General features: G+C 49.8%; 4 protein-coding genes across 4 annotated transcripts; 1 reads left to right on the forward strand and 3 right to left on the reverse strand.

Moving 5' to 3' along the window:
- Nucleotides 1–1639: 1639 nt before the first annotated feature.
- HOO65_020301 (4-coumarate--CoA ligase 2) lies at nt 1640–3560 on the reverse strand (the record flags this gene model as incomplete). The annotated part of the gene is made up of 5 exons (XM_071006605.1): nt 1640–1965; nt 2036–2630; nt 2690–2833; nt 2903–3318; nt 3461–3560. The coding sequence occupies 5 exons, from the start codon at nt 3558–3560 to the stop codon at nt 1640–1642; spliced, it is 1581 nt and encodes a 526-aa protein (XP_070860939.1).
- A 948-nt stretch (nt 3561–4508) lies between these two features.
- On the reverse strand, nt 4509–5564 carry HOO65_020302 (Protein ATP11 mitochondrial; the record flags this gene model as incomplete). Its single annotated transcript, XM_071000033.1, has 1 exon — nt 4509–5564. One exon carries the CDS (start codon nt 5562–5564, stop codon nt 4509–4511), a length of 1056 nt encoding a protein of 351 aa, XP_070860940.1.
- An 876-nt stretch (nt 5565–6440) lies between these two features.
- Nucleotides 6441–9616, forward strand: HOO65_020303 (DNA replication regulator SLD3; the record flags this gene model as incomplete). The annotated part of the gene is made up of 3 exons (XM_071006383.1): nt 6441–7163; nt 7239–7996; nt 8044–9616. The coding sequence occupies 3 exons, from the start codon at nt 6441–6443 to the stop codon at nt 9614–9616; spliced, it is 3054 nt and encodes a 1017-aa protein (XP_070860941.1).
- A 169-nt stretch (nt 9617–9785) lies between these two features.
- Nucleotides 9786–15904, reverse strand: HOO65_020304 (Mediator of RNA polymerase II transcription subunit 16; the record flags this gene model as incomplete). Its single annotated transcript, XM_071006249.1, has 9 exons — nt 9786–11548; nt 11615–11809; nt 12402–13367; nt 13458–13853; nt 13966–14085; nt 14156–14375; nt 14460–15134; nt 15313–15553; nt 15639–15904. The coding sequence occupies 9 exons, from the start codon at nt 15902–15904 to the stop codon at nt 9786–9788; spliced, it is 4842 nt and encodes a 1613-aa protein (XP_070860942.1).
- Nucleotides 15905–17141: the final 1237 nt, after the last annotated feature.

Below are 17141 nucleotides of genomic sequence, written 5' to 3' on the forward strand. Positions count from 1 at the left end.
CAGCAAAAGCGACCAGCCAGGGTAGCAAAAAAGAAGAGGACATGTTGCGGAAAGACAGAAAGTTGCAGAAATAGAAAAAAAAAACAGAGGCGAGATAAATAAGAAAATATTTGAGCATTTAAGGGAGACACACTGGCATCATAGTCAAGGTTGCAGTGCCCCCAAAGCAACCCTAACTACGTAGTTCCACCAATTAGAGCCCCCAAACTTGCGGCTATCGGACCCAGCCATGGACCCTAGCTTTGCAACACCGCTTATACCACACAGGCTAGGGTTAACAGCATTCTAGCGCTCCGCAGTGCCTCCCCCTCTCTGTGCTGTTGTTTCGTTTGGTTTGATATAAGTATTGTTCTTGGGCATCAACATATAAATGTACAGTTGCTTTGGAGGACTTTTGATTTTTCCTTCCTTCTCCGGTTGTGGCCTTTCCTCGTAAAAGCATGAATGTTTCAAAGTGAGTTTGTTTGAGAGGAGTCTAGAACTAGGGGAAAGAGAACGTTGTAGAAAAGGAAGGACGTCGAGGTTGAGGCACAGGGGAATAGGTTGCAGTGCAGTCTTGTGTGTAAAGCTGCTGTATTTATACTGCAGGTGGCATCGTACAGCGTTGTTTATTCATGCAGGGACAGTCTCTGGGGCTTATCCGGCGAGCGTGAACGCACGACAAAGACAAGGGATGACATGGGCTAGAGACCAGGCTAGCGTTTATTTTATTTCATTTTTCTCTTAGCTTTTGCATAAACTTGTTGACTGGCTTGGCTAAATGGTCCTTCGACAATGTAGCAGTGTAGCATGTCAAAAGCGCCCATTTCCTGCAGCCGAGCCAGTCAAGCCAAGCGAGAAAGATGAGGGGAAAATACGGGAAGCAAAAGGCATAAATGTATAGAGGCAGAGGTGCAGAAGTGTTCATATAATAACATGATTGTAACATCTACTTACTTGTACATGTGCGTAGGCCGTTTCTACATGTGCCCAAGCCGAGTGCAACATTCATGATATGATGTCTTGTCTCAAAGAACGAAAAAAGTCATGCGCACTGGCCTTCTGGGTTTTTTGCATTTTCCTTTGAATTATCTTCTCATCGGTCTCATGTAGCTTAGCCTCTTTATTGTCTACATCCGGACTCCTCGTCAACTCTTTGTCAGCAAAATGGGGTAGGCTGGCACTGTATTTTGCAAGACTATCTATCTCATGCTTAGAAACACTTTCGTCATCGCAGACGACCTGGGTCTGATGCTGGGCTTTGTCGGCCGAGTAGGCTGGGCCCCAAGCAGAGAACAAAGAGATTAAGGGGAGCCGTATGAAAAATATACGTCGGCATTATAAACGTCTGCAGGTCTATGTTTGCCCGCAGGTTTGCCTGTATGTACCCGCAAACATGCTCTTGCATGTATAATACATGCAGCTATGTGCCATTGGGCTACGGAAAATGAGGATTGTGAGCAGCAGCCAAGCCAGTAAGTATCCTTTGCTGCACTGTGTATAGGGATTTTAAGATATGATTTATATTATTCAAAATTATACTGGATTACATACTACTATAACATGGCATCATGAATAGATGCCAAGCTGCGTCTATCTTCCCTTCTCACCCTTCTTCATCTCCCCCCCCCCTTTCCGGGTTTGTATTTACATTTGCTGTCTAGAGCTTCGCCTCCGTCTCCTCCTTCTTCGCCCACTCCTTGACAATTCTACGCATGATCTTGCCTGAAGGTGATTTAGGAACTTCCTTGATCCAGCGTATTCCTCCACGCAGTTTCTTGTACGGCGCTACTTTGGAGGCCAACCATGTCGAGATTTCGGCTGTCAGGGCATCACTGGGCTCCGTACCAGGCCGTGCCACAAGATATGCACGAGGAACCTCGGTGGCTTGTGAATGGTCCATTACGCCAATCACACAGGCATCAATGATTTCGGCACGATCGACTAGGAGGCCCTCGAGCTCGGCGGGCGCGACTTGGAAGCCCTCTGTGAGGGATACTGTTAGTATACAACTGGGAAGGGGGAAGCGGTGGTAATATATATGAAGCTAGCTTACTATACTTGATTAGCTCCTTTGCCCGGTCGGTGACGTAGATGACATCAAGGTCTGTCTTGTACACCACATCGCCAGTCTTGAAGAAGCCGTCCTCTGTAAAGACCTCTGTGTTTAGCTCGGGTCGGTTGAGGTAGCCTGAAAATACATTGGGGCCCTTGACTAGGAATTCACCAGGGGTTCCGTTGGGCACTTCTTTCCCATTCTCGTCGACGATCTTTGCTTCAACATTAGGCGCAAGCTGGCCTACTGAGCCAACAAATTTGCCCCATTCGTCGGGCATCTGCGTGCAAATCACTGGGCTTGTCTCCGAGAGACCATAGCCCTGCTTGGTCCCGACCTTGAGCCGATTCCAGAGCCCCTCAGCAAGCTCACGTGTCAGTGGCGCAGCACCGGATGTGATCCAGCGAAGAGATCGGAGATCGTATTTGGAGACCACAGGGCTCTTGGTAAGACCGAGGATGATTGGTGGCGGGACAAAAAGAACGCTGATGCGATGCTCTTGGATCAGTTTACAGGCAGTCTCTAAATCAAAGCGGCCGATAATGTAGACGGGAATTCCGGAGAATGATGCCCCAAACATGACGACAACAAGACCCTATGGTAATGTTAAAACCCCGATAGCACTGAGCTCTATTATGATGGAGTTCCACTTACAAAGATATGGTAGAAGGGCAAGATGCTTAAAGTACTATCTCGACTGGGATAGAGGAGATACCAGTCAAAGACGGAATGCTGAAGCAGGTTAGCAACAATGTTGCGGTGAGTCAAAGCTACGCCCTTGGGTAGACCCGTGGTGCCCTGAGAGTAAAAAGCGCATTAGTGCTACGAACTTTTACGGGTAGTAGGAAATATATCTAGCAAGCATACCGAGCTATACACAACGAATGCAAGGTCGTTGTGGCCGACAGGCTCTCTGGCGATAGTGTCTGGCTTTGCAGCCTTCAGGTCGGTCCAATGCCGAGTCTTATCGTCTCTCTCGTGTCCCATTAGTATTATTCGATCCGGAGCAAGGCCCGCCTTCTTGGCAGCAGCCGTCGCAGTAGGCAGAAGCTCCTTCACTGTGATAATAGCTTGGACCTTGGCATCAGTAAGCTGGTGCACCAGCTCAGCGACAGTGTACTGCGGGTTGGCGGGACAGGCCACATAGCCCGCCCACAAAACCGCCCATGTTGTTATGGGCGTGTCAACATTGTTGGGCGCAAAGAAACCAATCCTTGAGCCCTTTGGCAGATCGAAGGTGGACTTGAGGGCCTTGCCAAGCGATAGGCTGAGGTTATGGCAGTCTGAAAAGGTGTAGGCGCGTTTTGCTTGAGGGTCGATAAAAAGTTCTGTGGTGCCAGGCGGATTAGTAATAGGCCGGAGAGATGGGGAGAAAAAAAAATCGAAGCGTAGGGAGTCCAAAAGAGGCAACTAGCAAGGGCTTACTGCGGTCTTCGGGCTGGCGACTCTGTGGACGGTCAAAGAAGTAAGACCACAAGTCAACTTCTGGGATATCAATCTCGGGATATGGCGATTTGAAAGGCATAATGGGTGGTAGGACAGCTAGGTTCGAACAAGAAGCCAGAGCGAGACAGTGGGGATGACGAAGATGACAGACGGCTGAGATGACGGATATGACAGATGACGCAGATATTGATAGCTTATATGGGTAAGAAATCCGATAAAAGCAAGCCCACGAACGATTGATGAGAGTTTTCAGACGGGAGAGAATGAAAGAGACGAAATCAAGAGAAGAGGCGGGATTGCTTAAATATATTAGTATGAAGAAAGCCCTCAAGTGAATAGCTAGCAAGCGCAATGCCGCCCAAGAAAATTGGAGAAAAGGCGGGTTTAGGTGGTTCCTTCTTGGGGGCCGCTCGGTTTATTGTCCCGATTACCGATTTCCAAGAAGCTGGTCTGACATAACATGTGGGTGATAATCTTATCGCTACTGAGATCAAAACATGGGGGAACTCATGTGGGTTTATACGAGCTAAGAGGGTTTCCTGAGTTGAGCTTGCTTTTTCTCGTATGCTCGCTCTCCTTTTTGTTTCCCTCAGCGACGTGAAAATACTTTGTTTGTGGTGCTTCTTCCCGTTATTGTCCTGGGCCCTAATAGGCTGAACTCGGCTGAAGAGGCTAAATTTGTTAATTCAGTCATCTTTGAAGGCAAAGGCTCGTCGTCATCTTTAAATCCGGATTCGCTCTTTGCTCTTCTCCAACGGCTAGCTGACCTAAAAATGAAACAAGTGCTTACATGCGCATGCACCGGAATTCCTTCTAACTAGAGCTGAGCCGTAACCGTGGAACGAGGCATGTTAAACGGCAGCATGCAATTTGCAATTAATGTACAATGACAACTAGACTCGCGAAAACGAGGCTGCGTCTCTTCGATGTGTGATTGGAATGATGAGGGCGTGCGTCTGGGGGTTTCCTTCCCTTTTCTTTTCTTTCGCTCCTTTACCCACTCTCGCACTGATGTCCGCAGCTCCTTTCACACTAGCCGCTCTGTCTCCTCCATCAAACGCTCCACGCTGAACCGCTCGTCGCCTGCCACAAAGTAATCAATCAGGTTGCGTCTCTCTTCACCGACTTTGCCGGCCTCAATACCCTCCCATGCACCATAGAACTTCTGCATGCACATGATCAGGAACTGCGCATCCTGCACCTTGGCCCCGCGATTATTAACTACCTGGCCCTGCATCAGAACCAAGCCACGCTCGTCGGCTAGGTCCAAGTGGTGTGTGATAGTAGTGTGGGGCTGAGAAAACTCGCCCCGCATCTTGTACTCAGCTAGTTGCGTAAAGAGAACAGAGCTAGTGCACGACGCTGCATCAAACGTCCATTGTAGAAAGTGAATCTCAGCGCCTTTATCCGGGTGTGGTACTGGCAGCACAAACTGTGGTGCTCGTTTGGCAACGGCTGCCATGGCGTTATATGTTGAGGCGGGAATCACGGCACAGAGGGAGTCTGGATTTGATGCATAGCGTAGTCGCCAAATCGCTGTTAGCTCGCGGCTAGGCAAGTCGCGTACTTTGTCGAGATCGAGGATTTCGCCCAGAGTCTTGATGCCCGAGTTGGATTTGCCAGTTGCGGCCTTTTTTGCAATGGCTTCTGCAGCCGCGCGATTCGGCGTGGAGCTAACTGTCGCATCAGCGGGTGAGCAAGAAGCGTTGGCAGTCGCTGAGGTGTCCGATTTATCAGTAGCATCCGCCGCTGGCGCTGAAGAGCTCTCTGTTTCCGAGTGGGCTTTGATAATAGAGTCATCTTCGCTAATTAGCGCGCCAGGCGGCAGGGTAGAGTCGGCTTTACGGACCTTGGCTATCTTGTCGGCATAGGCAGCACGTAGTTGATCAATGCTCTCGAGACCCTCTTCCTTGGCCCGCCTAGCTAGTTTTTCGCGGTAGGTTTCGAGAACTGTTCGGCTCTCTTGCGTAGTGACGAGCCAACGGACATCGTGCACAGCGGCCCAGCGCCGTTGGGCTGTGAAGGGTGCAATGCGTGCCTGAGTAGACACAAGGCGCCGTAGAGCAAGATATCGACCAGACATGACGGGCAAGGATTGGAGGGGAGGGAAAGGAAGGGAAAGGGAGGGGTTGGAATGTCTTAGTAGCTTTGACTAGGAGGGGTGGAGATGAGTTTCTGTATTTTATCGTGACAGCTATTGACAGTGTCAAGACGTAGCTGACAGCTGTCAATATAACAGTCTACTTTCAGAAGCCTTCGAGTAATATTTACGCGACGCGCCTTGAGCGTCACGTGTCGCGTCAAATAGAGTTTAATGGGTTTCTGCTTAGCAACCGTTCAAATCCTGGCTTGGGGGGGCGTGCACGTTGAGTTTGTATCAAATATTGGATCTTTGTTGTAATAAGTCGCCATCGCAATTGATACGCAGCTTGCCTGAAAGGCTCTCCGTAGAGAAGATTTAGCACCTATACGATCTCGCCCTACCCGACCTCTACCTACTTGTCTCCGGCCTAAAGACCCCGGCATTGGTCTTGCGCCCCATCGCTTCGTCTACTTGTTATTTGTTTGCCGTTTCTGTCTGTTGTTTGCCCATGGCTTAACGCTCCCTGGTCTTCATCAATCCTCTCTTGAGAGCGACCTGCATCAAGGTGTCTTTGCATAGCGCCATGGTCTCATCCTCTGTTCCCCGGGCGAGGTCCCCATCTCTTCCCCTGCTCCCGCTCGACTGGTCTCGAGATGCCAAGCAGCGCTCATCCCATAGTGGGACTTCAACACCGGCGCTCGAGAATCCAGATGCTGGTGAAGGAAAAGAGAACGTAACAGAGAGCCGCAGAGTACACGACCAGTGTCGCAAACGCAAACGTATATCAGATGCTAATGATGCTGTTGAGCTTCTGGGCAAATCATTTGTTCTCAAGGTAGCCTTCCTACACTACAAACCCCAGGGTCTTGTTGCGCCATGCAAGCTAACTCTCAGCAGCCTCAAAGCTCCTCTTCGAATCCAGCCTCTCACACACTATACCCAGTCCTCGTTCTGCCTCGGAAGCATGTCCCACTATCCATGCTTGACTTCCACTCACCTTTTGCCGACATATATGCGGCAAGACGATTCTCGGCGCCAACCATTCGCATAGTTGATCTTGAGACCCGCCGAAGCGGCTCGCCACATGTCCTTGTAGCCGTATCACAAAACCACAAGCTGTTTGTGTTGGATGCATGTGATCAGGGAATCTTTGCCATCTGCCAGATTGGCTACTGGGTCAAGCTCAATGACCTGACCGAAAAGGCGTCAATCTGCAATTGGAGTATTGCAGAGAAGCTACGCATACGGCAGGAAGATAAGGAGAAAACTCGCGAGAAGACCAAGAAAGAGGCTAGAGAGAGCAAGCGAACTTCCTTGTCACGAGCTTCTAGTGAGGCTAATGCAAGGCCCATCTCGAACGACAAAGCAAAGCCTGCGGTGTCGAGTCTCAACTCCGAGGTTGGGCTTCCGAAGCTTGCTACCACCAACCTATCCTCAGCTACCCAAACGTCAATACCAATTGTGTCTCAGTCAACAGCCCCGGTAATACCACTGACACCAGGCTCAAATGCGGCGCCACTTGCCGATGCCCCACCCACTTCGGAAAACATCTTTGATAATACGCGGACGCAATACTGGGAAGCTTTGTACAAGTCTGTGGTGAGTACTTCTCTTTTCTCTTCTACTATATAATGTGTTGCGTCTTGCGCCTCCTAACACTCAACTCCTACCTAGGGACCTCTCACGTACTTTGCAAAAGGCCCGCTTTCCCGCGCCCGGGCTGCCTTTACCCTAGGTACACAGGACAACAGTAAAATGGCCGACCTTGTAGCCTTTTTACAGGACCTCATTATGACTACAGCCCAACTCGATATCAAGTATCGAGATAGAATTCCGCAAATAATCCGTGACATGAAGGGCTTCTATAACGAGAGCGATGATAACCAAGCAGATAGCCGGCCTAAAAAACGACGCCAGCGGAAAATGAAGCTGGGCAAAGATGGGCTGTACCCGTACGAAGAGACCAAAATCCGCGATTGGTGGAGACACAACATGCCACAGCTTAAAGATGGCGCTATCATCACCGAGTCAGACATTAAATCATATGTGTCGCTGTTGCGTGTACGAGAAACTCAGCTGCAGCTTATTATTATCCTGGAGGCTCTCGCACTAGAGCCGCTGGCACAAGTCGAGGAAGCCGATAAAGCTTGCGAATCCGTCCCCATTTCTGTCCTTCCTGATCAAGTTGTAGCTAGCATAGAGACTGATAGACCGGCTAAGACGCCGGTAAAGAAGCCTAAGAAGCGAGATCTTGCAACCCTTGCTGATATTTTGGCCGATCGTTTGGGTATTTGGCAGTCGACTATCTCGGATGAGCTGCGCATGATCCAAAACTCACATGTGCCTAAATCATCTGGCGAAGATACATCGAAGCAGATGGAGATGTCATCTGAGCCATTAAAGGATTTCTGCATTGATGTCATCATCCCCTTGTAAGTCAACCCACTCTCCCTTATAGCCTCTTCCACTATGTTTCTAGGCCTAACGCATTTGCCAGCTTTGCAAAGCGTCTTCCTGTAGTATGCGAGTCTATCAGCGAGAAGCTCGGAGGTCCCTCAATCCTGCCTAAAAAGAAGCCGCCTAAGAACGCAGAGGATGCACCAGCACACAACTCGCCCGCAGTGTCGATCAAAAAAGAGAAGCAAATGCCTGGTGCTGTAACGAAACGAACTGCACAACCAAGGAGCTCTCAATCCAAACGCATTTCTCTTGGCCAGGCTATGGAACGTGCCGTAGCCCGTGAGGAGCGTCAGTCGCTACATCGGAGTCTATCACGTGGTCCAAGCCAGATTATCGAGGCTATGATGGCCACACAACCGCGGGAGGTGCCCGGCCTGAAGCGAGAGTTTAGTGAGTCGAACCTATCACGCATCAAAAGCGATGGTAGTGGCTTGATGAAAGCACCTGGCCTTCCTCATAGTCAGAGTATGGCCGGTGTAGCCGGCGACCCCAAAGCAAGACAGAAGGCTATCGTCGAAGCCGAGTTACAGAACGCCATCTCGGCTATCCGCAAACCAAACCGCGAGTTGGCCGGCAGGGCTATCACCGATGAATCGGCGCGGAGAGCAGGCGGAGGCGGACTATCGCAGATTAGGAAGACAAAGAAGCCCCAGCGTATTGTTCCCAATAGTAGCCCTCAGGTTGTCAAGGCGACTCCCATGCGACCACGATATCGCGATGTCGATGCTAGTGCAAGCCAACGTCATAGCCAGCATAGCCTTCCAGCACGAGAAAGTCAATACTACTCCCAGTACCAGTCGCAGTCATTCACACAGCACTACGATCCCGACTATCACGGCCACTCACTATCTACAGAAGTTTGCCAGCCCATATCACAAAGCTTCCCTGCCCCAGGCTATAGGCCCGACGATGACGTCATTGGTGATACTCCTGCGACATGTCGCTTCAAGAGCTTCACAACTGATGAAGTCACGCACTCTGGGATTGTTGAAGCTAACGAAGATGACGATGTTGTGGGAGAGACGCCTGCACGGCCACAACATACGACGATCAACGCGACACCCACCAACAGTCACCGTACTAGGACTATTCACACGCCTAGCAGAGCTCTTATCACGGCTACCCCCGTATCTGTAAAGAGTAGACTCCCCACTATTGACGACAACAACGGTGATGATGAGGATGAACTAGCTCTCTCGCCCGTATTCGCCCAAAGAGCCTCCGTGCGGCGATCCGGCGGAATTAAAGGCCTCCTCTTTCCACGATCTGGCGGTCGTGATTCCTCTGGCCCTATGGAATTTAAGAGCCCGTCTCGCGCTACCGCTATGCGTACACCAGGGATGGGCATGTCTTCGCGGATAGCGCCGGTAGTGGCATCATCACCCTTTGCATCGGCTACAGCCCGGAGCCTGGCTATGAAGTTGAATCCACCATCGTCAAGCATAAAAGATGCAACGATGAGCAAGCATATAGATTTTAAGCCGCTGCCAAGAGACCCTACTTTGGCGAAGGCAGCCGGACAACCAGACTCAAAACAAACAGGGTCTGTTTTTGCGCAGCTTGGGTGGGATGATGAGTTTGACGATATATGATGAGGTAGGCGGGTGGGTGGCGTCACATTTTTTCCTTATTCCTTTGTTTTCCAGTAACATGTGTTCACGTATTAGACTAGTATAAAGCGTAACATCTCTTTGCCTTTTCTTTCATTCATTATAACCAATACCCTTGCCATCACATTTTGCATAAGCGTCATTAATATATTCAGTCGCCAAAATTCATGCCGTCCATCGCATCTTCACCGTCTTTCGCACCCTTGACCACGATCAAAGGCAACTCTCGTATCTCGACATGTTCTTGCGTCGCCAAATCCACCACACGCACTGCCTCAATACCAAGAATCCCCTCTTTGAGAGCCAAGAAGCGCAATTCCGTAACATGGCATGAACCTGGTGCCAGCGGGCCGACGCGCGTGTCAGCACTCAGACAAACAACGTCAGGTGTATCCACTAGTGAATTGTACTGCAGTGCATGTACGACATTCTCGTCCATGACAGCGTCGGCAATTTGTGCGGCATCAGGTCGACGAGACATGCTTGGTGGACGGGCAATACGGATCTCGTTACGGCGTCGACGTGGCACAGCAACAAGGGCCATCTTGCGCGCAGCAGTATCGGTTTTCTCTGTTGATCTGTTAAGCACGTACACAGACCAGGCAAACTCCTGGCCTTTGTAGACGGGTCCAGGCGGCGCAGCAAAAGTCACAGTAACGCCAAGGTCTGGCACGGAGAGCGTGGGCTTGGCATCATGAGCAGGCAGAGAGTCAGGCCGGGAAACGGAAGGCGAGATCAGTGAGGCTCCATCGCCGGCGCCAGAGATAGAAAGCTGAGATGGTTTATGGGAGCGTTGTATGGGCGGTTGGGCGGCAGATAGGCCAAAGCCAGGATTCACGGGAATAGTAAAGTCGATAGGCGTTGACCATTGCATCACCAACTCAGGCTTTGTAGTAGCATTGACATCTATGACGGCGCGAACCGCAATATCCAGGTCACGAGCGGGGTTTCTCATTCCCTCCGTCTCTCCATCAGGACTGAGACGATAGAGAAATGTTACGTGGTCTCGCGGACTACAAGGCAATGGCAACGTAAGCCCGTCAACAGCATCAGACAGACATATCACACTCCCATCCTGGACAGATAAGTCGATCTGGGCGATCTTTATAGGGGAGGTAAACATGCCGGTAAAATCAACCTCCAGCGAGGCAATCAAGTCTGGCGTCGCTGGCAAAGTATTCGGCCGTGCAAATCGCACTCGTGTATGAACCGCTGGCACAATCGACAGCGATACCGCGGCCTGTGCGCGCAAAGGACGCATTAGGTCGCGTGGGTTGGTCAACGGTGCGACACGCGAGACACGTAGTGCTGATAACCGCGGTACTACCTGGCCCAGCCCATCGTCGGCAGCAAATGCCGAGAGCAGATTCATTCCTGATGCCATGCCACTCTGCAGGTAGCCATTGCGGCTTTTGTGAGCAGTTGCCAAAGTCGATGCAGTACTAAAGCTGGGCTCAAGGGGCTTCAAGCTGACAGATGCAGAAAAGAGTGCTGTAGGCTGTTGCAGGCGGATTCGGGGACGAGCCAGAAAGACAGACATCTTCCATACGGCGTAAATATGCTTGACACGGTCCTCTTTAGACTGGCTCAAAGTCTCGCCGTCTAAGGGAACCTGAGCCTTAGCATTAGCATTAGCATCAATGTTGGTGTCCGTGTCTGTGCCGGCTATTGTTCTGGACTGTGCATCGCCCTCCTCGGATGAATCAACATCCTCGTCAACAATAATGAACGGGTCGTCATTGTCTTCTAGGGTCCCAGAAAAGATGAGATCGTGCGGCACTGGACCGCCTCCCCTGTCAGGCTTGTTGACAATCTGTGCCTCTAATATAATCACCAGCCTCTTTAGGTGTGCGCGCAACGTCTCCTCATCAGCCCACGGTGTGCGCAGGACTAAAAGCACCTCCAGGGTTTCATCTGCGTCATACCAGTCGTGTCAGTAAAGGGTTTGCGCCTAGCCATGATGCACAAGCTAAGACGTACCGAAGAAAAGAGACTTTCGCTGTGGTATCGAATGCAATAGGCCCAGCGGATTGCTAGTGTCGGCTTTGCTGAATATGTCCTCTAGGCTGGCACCAGTTGCCGCGGGAATAAGAAACGATAGCAAAGATGAATCGGCAAATGCGATAGCAGCCTCGTCATGGCCTAGCGAGAGATCTTCGGAGGTGATAGCCATAGCTTTGTGGCAGGTATTATGTAAGAAGAGCGAGAAGCTGTAATATATTTGTTGGCTGTCTTTTAGACAGTCTGGGCAATGCAAATAAGACTGATAAGTGCCTAGGGTTAGCTTGTCTCTCTACAAAACCCGGCGAAATGATGAAAAACATGCAGTATTTATATCTGATCAATGTTCTTCAAGATTGCGTGATGCTGGCGTTGCTGATCTTGGGTTGTTCTGTGTTCTGTCTTTCTTGGGGGTAAGTCCAAGCTGACGCCACACCAAACAGCAATGCGCCACCTTATGACGGCTTTGACGCCACATGTAATCAGCATCAAGAGCAAATCGACAAACAATTAATGTGATGAATACATGTATTTATATATATGTACTACTGTACGAAAAAGAAAAAAAAAATATCAAACTTGCTCTTCAAACGCTACAGGACTATAAACAGTGCCTCTTTCCAATTGGAGGGTAAAAAAAATAAGCCACAGCACAATGACCGCATGATAATCCAATCGGGTCTAATCTCAACTTCAACCCATTGACTCTATACCTTAGTCTGCCCCCGCGGTGTCAAGCCCCAGTATCCACCGCATGCACACACACGCAGCTGTGCAAGCACATATGTCAAGCCTGATTTGTGGCCATAAATATCCTCCATGGCCGCTGCACAGCGCGTACACCGACGTAGTTTACCCGTAGATACAGGTGCTTTGATATGTGGTGATGGGAAGCTTCCAACTCCACCGAGCCCACCCTGGTAGTTTTCGCCTTGCACCGTCTTCTTCTGGGCCAGAACCTCGGCGCTAGGCAGCAGGACATGCTTGAAACTGTCTACAAGCACGCCGCGATTTTTGCGTTCTAGCAGGGCCTCGGGCGAGTCCTCGGCCTCTATCAGCGTATAATCATGGAAGAGCAGCTTCTTCTGATCCATCTTGGCCCTCAGGTTAGGCAAGTCGGTGACAAACAGCTTTTTCACAACTTGTATAAGTACCTGCGGGATGTGAGGCGAGATCAAAAGACCTAGCTCATTCTTAGACTGCATACTTTTCATTCCGGCCTCAATCTGCTGCATCGCCTGTTCGGGTGGTTGGTTGTGTGGGCCCAGTTGTTGCTGGCGCTTAATCATAACCGTTTGAAGGTGCTGGTAGCTGGTACGAATATCCGCCGCGATGCTCGAAAAAAACCTTTCTAGCTCTTCAAACTTGAACAGCGACGATTCCATGACCTTGTGCATGCGCGAATATGCCCGGTACAGCGCCAGATTTGCCTGGCTATCGTTAGGGTTATAGTTGCGCTCGTAAAAGCTGGTGGCCTTTTTGCTGAGACCATCCATATGCTGTAGCCGACGGAGTATAGCCACCATGAACCCACGTGACGATGAACTAAGCACAAAATGCAGCGCGATGTTGTTCCGCTTTTGCAAAAGGTTGCCAATTTCAGCAGCGCCACGGGGCTGTTGGAGGAGTTCGAGGAATTCTTTGTCCTGGAGGAGCTCAAAAAGCGAGTCTAATAGCCAGCACATCAAGTCTATTGACCATTTGTGACAGCCAGTAAGGGCATCAACAACCTCTACCAGTTTGTTAGTCAAATTTCAGTGGGTTAGGCATGCCAGGTGTTTAGTAGTGAGGAAAGCAAAAGGGGGAATCTAATCAAACTTACCCGGCTCATCCAACGGGCTCAGCTTTTCTCGAAGATGCGGCGGGGTGTTGCTTGATATGCTGACGATAACAATGACGCTACGAGCATGGAGCGACAACTTAGCAATCTTGCCGCTGAACGACCGTTTCTTATACTGGCCGTTGAATCCTAGGTGGCAAAGCATCGAGAGAGCCAATTGGAGGTTGTAATTTCGGACTAGAGAATCATGATGAGATTCCTCTGAATAGTCCACTACCATTTTAAGCATGCGGGTAGTCTCCTGGATGAAATCCGCGATGAAGTTGGGCTTTTCTCTCATCGTGCGAGCAATAGCCAAAACATCCTCAAAGCTAGCCTGGCTTGGGCTACATGACCCAGCTGCAAGAGTGAGGCCTGCTATAATAGCGGCATATTGCTCTATCATTAATGTCAGTTTAAGCAGTTTCATGGAAGCAGTTTCCCATATCTGGCACTTCTCTACTTCTCAGAGTAAATTTTATAAAAGAGAGGTGAGGGGATTTCAACATACGATCCGTTTTCATGTTCTCGCCTATATCATCATTTGTGTGAAGCTTGCGCCATTTGATCTTCTTATCATTGCAAATTTGCACCATTGAACAGCCTGTGGGAGAGAATGCCACATTAAGGCCTAGGTTTGTTAGAGCCGAGGAAATAAAGATTGCGAAGATAAGAACGGAGCGCTAGTATACAAAACTTACAAGAGCTCTGATCCTCAAACTGCATTCCAGTTTGGTGCAGGCTGTGCACTTTGGTGTAATTGCTGTCATTATATAGAAGCTCCATTGTGAAGCGATCTCTATACTCAACAGATCCGTCGGCAAACGTGATGAATAGAACACGGCCAAGCTGCATTTGGTGGATGTTGACAATCACGCGGTTAAAAACAACGGGTTCCAGACGGTTTAGTCTAAAGGAGTTCTAGATGTAGGGTAGGCGATTAGCAATCGAATGACAGCGCGAGAAAGTACTACGGCAGATGGGTAAAGAATACTAGAGACCCACCTGGCTTGCATTAGGGCGCCGTGTGCCCAAACTCTCAAATGCTTTGAGTAGCGGCGTCTGCTGTTCCTGTACAATCTCCCAACGGTCCAAGACGCTTTGCGGTTCGTAGTGAGGCGATGGATCAGAAGGCGCATAAGACCGAACCGACATTACAATGCCGTTAGCCCATTTTTTAGTGTTAGGGTCGGTGAGGGATGCCAGAATCTCAAGATGGGTGATCTTAGCCATAGCATGATCTAAAGGCGAACAGCTCTTGTTGGTTCCTTGATACCAGGTGGTTGCAGCAACGTGCTGCTCAGTAAGCATTGGGTTGATTGGCAGCTTGTTGCCGCCCTCGCCACTGATTCCCCAGTCGATATTGATTTGTATGACTCTAAGCTGCTTCGAGGCCGTAGCAATAACCGCCATGAGACCAGTTTTATCCGAGCAAACGGACGCATGGGTAATTTGGTCCTCAGAAACAATAATGCTCTCAAGCTCGTGAGTCGTCTCTTCAACCTTTTCGGCCTTGGAGCCGGGGTAGAAGAGCTTCAACAAGCCGTTGTCAGTGATGCAAAGCAGCGCGCTTCTTCCAGGATGCGGGTGATACGGGGGGAAAGCATGGACAAAAGAGCTTTCATAGCGAAACATATCACTTCCATTCTCCTTGATGGCAGGCCCGTTCAAGATGTGGTACTAGGCATAGTTAGTTAGGAGCACGGCTAGGAACACGTCGGTATGGCAGGGCTGTTTTCTTGCCTACCTGGCGACCCGGCGGCACTGGCGTCAGCCAATGACACCCCACAACAGAATTTAAATCATCAAGAGAATCCGAGACCCATTTTCGACTGTAGCCAGCATTATTCAGACTCACGAAGCTGAGAATAGTCACACGCCCTAGGACATCAAAAACAGCGAGCTCTGGGTTCTTAGTGGCGGCCCAGGCCAAGTGTATTAGCGGAATGTTGTCAATTCCATGGACTAGCTCCGATGTTGTTGGCTCGCTAAGCCCCCACTCGCCAGTGTCGGAGTCTATGCGCAGGAAACGAAGCTCTACTGCCTTTCCGTCTGGTGAGATGGAAGCCACAGTACCACATCGCGACCATGCAATCATTCTATTGTGAAACGAGTTAGCAAAGAAGGGAGTACAAGTGATTTTCAGAGCCAGCCCAAGGTAGCCACGAAGTAGAATCAACGTACTGACAACAGCCCCGAATTTTGAGTTGGTCCAGTCGCATGCGCAGCTCGCTAGGCAGCGGCGGACGATATGGTGCCGATGCCGAGGTCGGGCCCTGCGCCGCTGCCGGAAGATCCATAGTAGTGTTATCCATGTCGAAGTCGGCTTGCTCCATCATACTCGTGCCATCACCATCGCCATCGCCAAAGAGATCATCAACATCAGCCATTTCTGCGTTTGGCGCTACACCTTCCATTACAGGCATTGGCGCGATGCCTTGGTTCTCCATTATGGGTCCCCTGGTGAATACACTAAGGACCAACGTGCGAAAAAGGGCAACAAATTTGAGGAGATTGAGGTGGCGTCAAGACAAACTAATGTAATGAGTGTGCTGGATGTAGTGTCTTGACTCTCTTCGATGCGGTTGACGGCCTAGTGAATATCCCAATAACAAGGCGTGAATGAGCATGTAAAGGTGACCAGAGGGAAAGCGGTGGCCTTAAGCGATGATAAAACGAGTACAATAAGGGTTTGAATGAGGGGTTAAAACTAGATAGAGAAAATACAATTTACCCAGCTTAAAACAAGCCACGAGATAAAAAAAACAAAGGAAAAAAAGGATCAAGTGCAGACTTGAGAGTAAATCTGAAGCTTGAATCGCATCAATATATGGGCGAGGCTGAGAGGGAACTTGTACCTATCGTGTAGCCTATACAGACACAAATAAAATTATGTGCAATCAGAGCTATAGCACCATCGCTATCGCTAAAATCAACGTTGAAAAGGCACTAAAGTGCGCTAGAAGAAGCCCTTGCAGCTAGGCGGCAGCCACTTTCCCACGCTAGCCTTCCACGCTAGCCCACAAATTGCTTCCTGGTGAGAGCCGACCAGCCCTTACTGTATGCTTTCCTGTCTTTTTTTTCCATGGAAACAACCCTAGGCATCAACCCTAATAGCCATGCTAGCTACTTTTTTGTATGAGTGCCACAACACTGATGAGGCGTTGTTCTATCCAGCCACAGTAGAATAGTCTAGGCGTAGATCCCAAAGGTGGATCTTTCTCTCTGACATGTGCATGACTTGATTTCAACGTCAGTCCCACCAAGGCTGAACCCACAATGCAAACAGCATCACCAAAATTAGCACAGAGCCAATAGTCTTTAGTGTCAGTCAAAACTAACTTCGATCCTATCCAAAATGTCCACACAAAGCCCCCAAGCGCCCGTTTTTAGCTTTGCACATAACGATGGCAAAGCAGAAGACCTGATGCGATGATAAGCCCCAAACTAGGTTGATGGTCTTTTCCCCTCTTCTGCTCTTTTCTTCGCCCTTCCCCACTGTCCATCCACGGCCTTCTTTATCCGTCTCGTCTCTCTGTCTTGTCTGTGTGCTGCTTCATGACCCGTGACATGACATAAGACCAGCCCCAAGCAAGCAAGTCCATCCCCTAGACACCTACCTACTTACCATCAAACAAAACCCACTTCTTCTCCGCCTTGCAGTTGAGACAGGATCTTCCTTTCTTT

This window comes from Ceratocystis lukuohia, assembly GCF_044167205.1.
Source record: "Ceratocystis lukuohia strain C4212 chromosome Unknown Supercontig2_pilon, whole genome shotgun sequence".
NCBI classification, from domain to species: Eukaryota; Fungi; Ascomycota; class Sordariomycetes; order Microascales; family Ceratocystidaceae; genus Ceratocystis; species Ceratocystis lukuohia.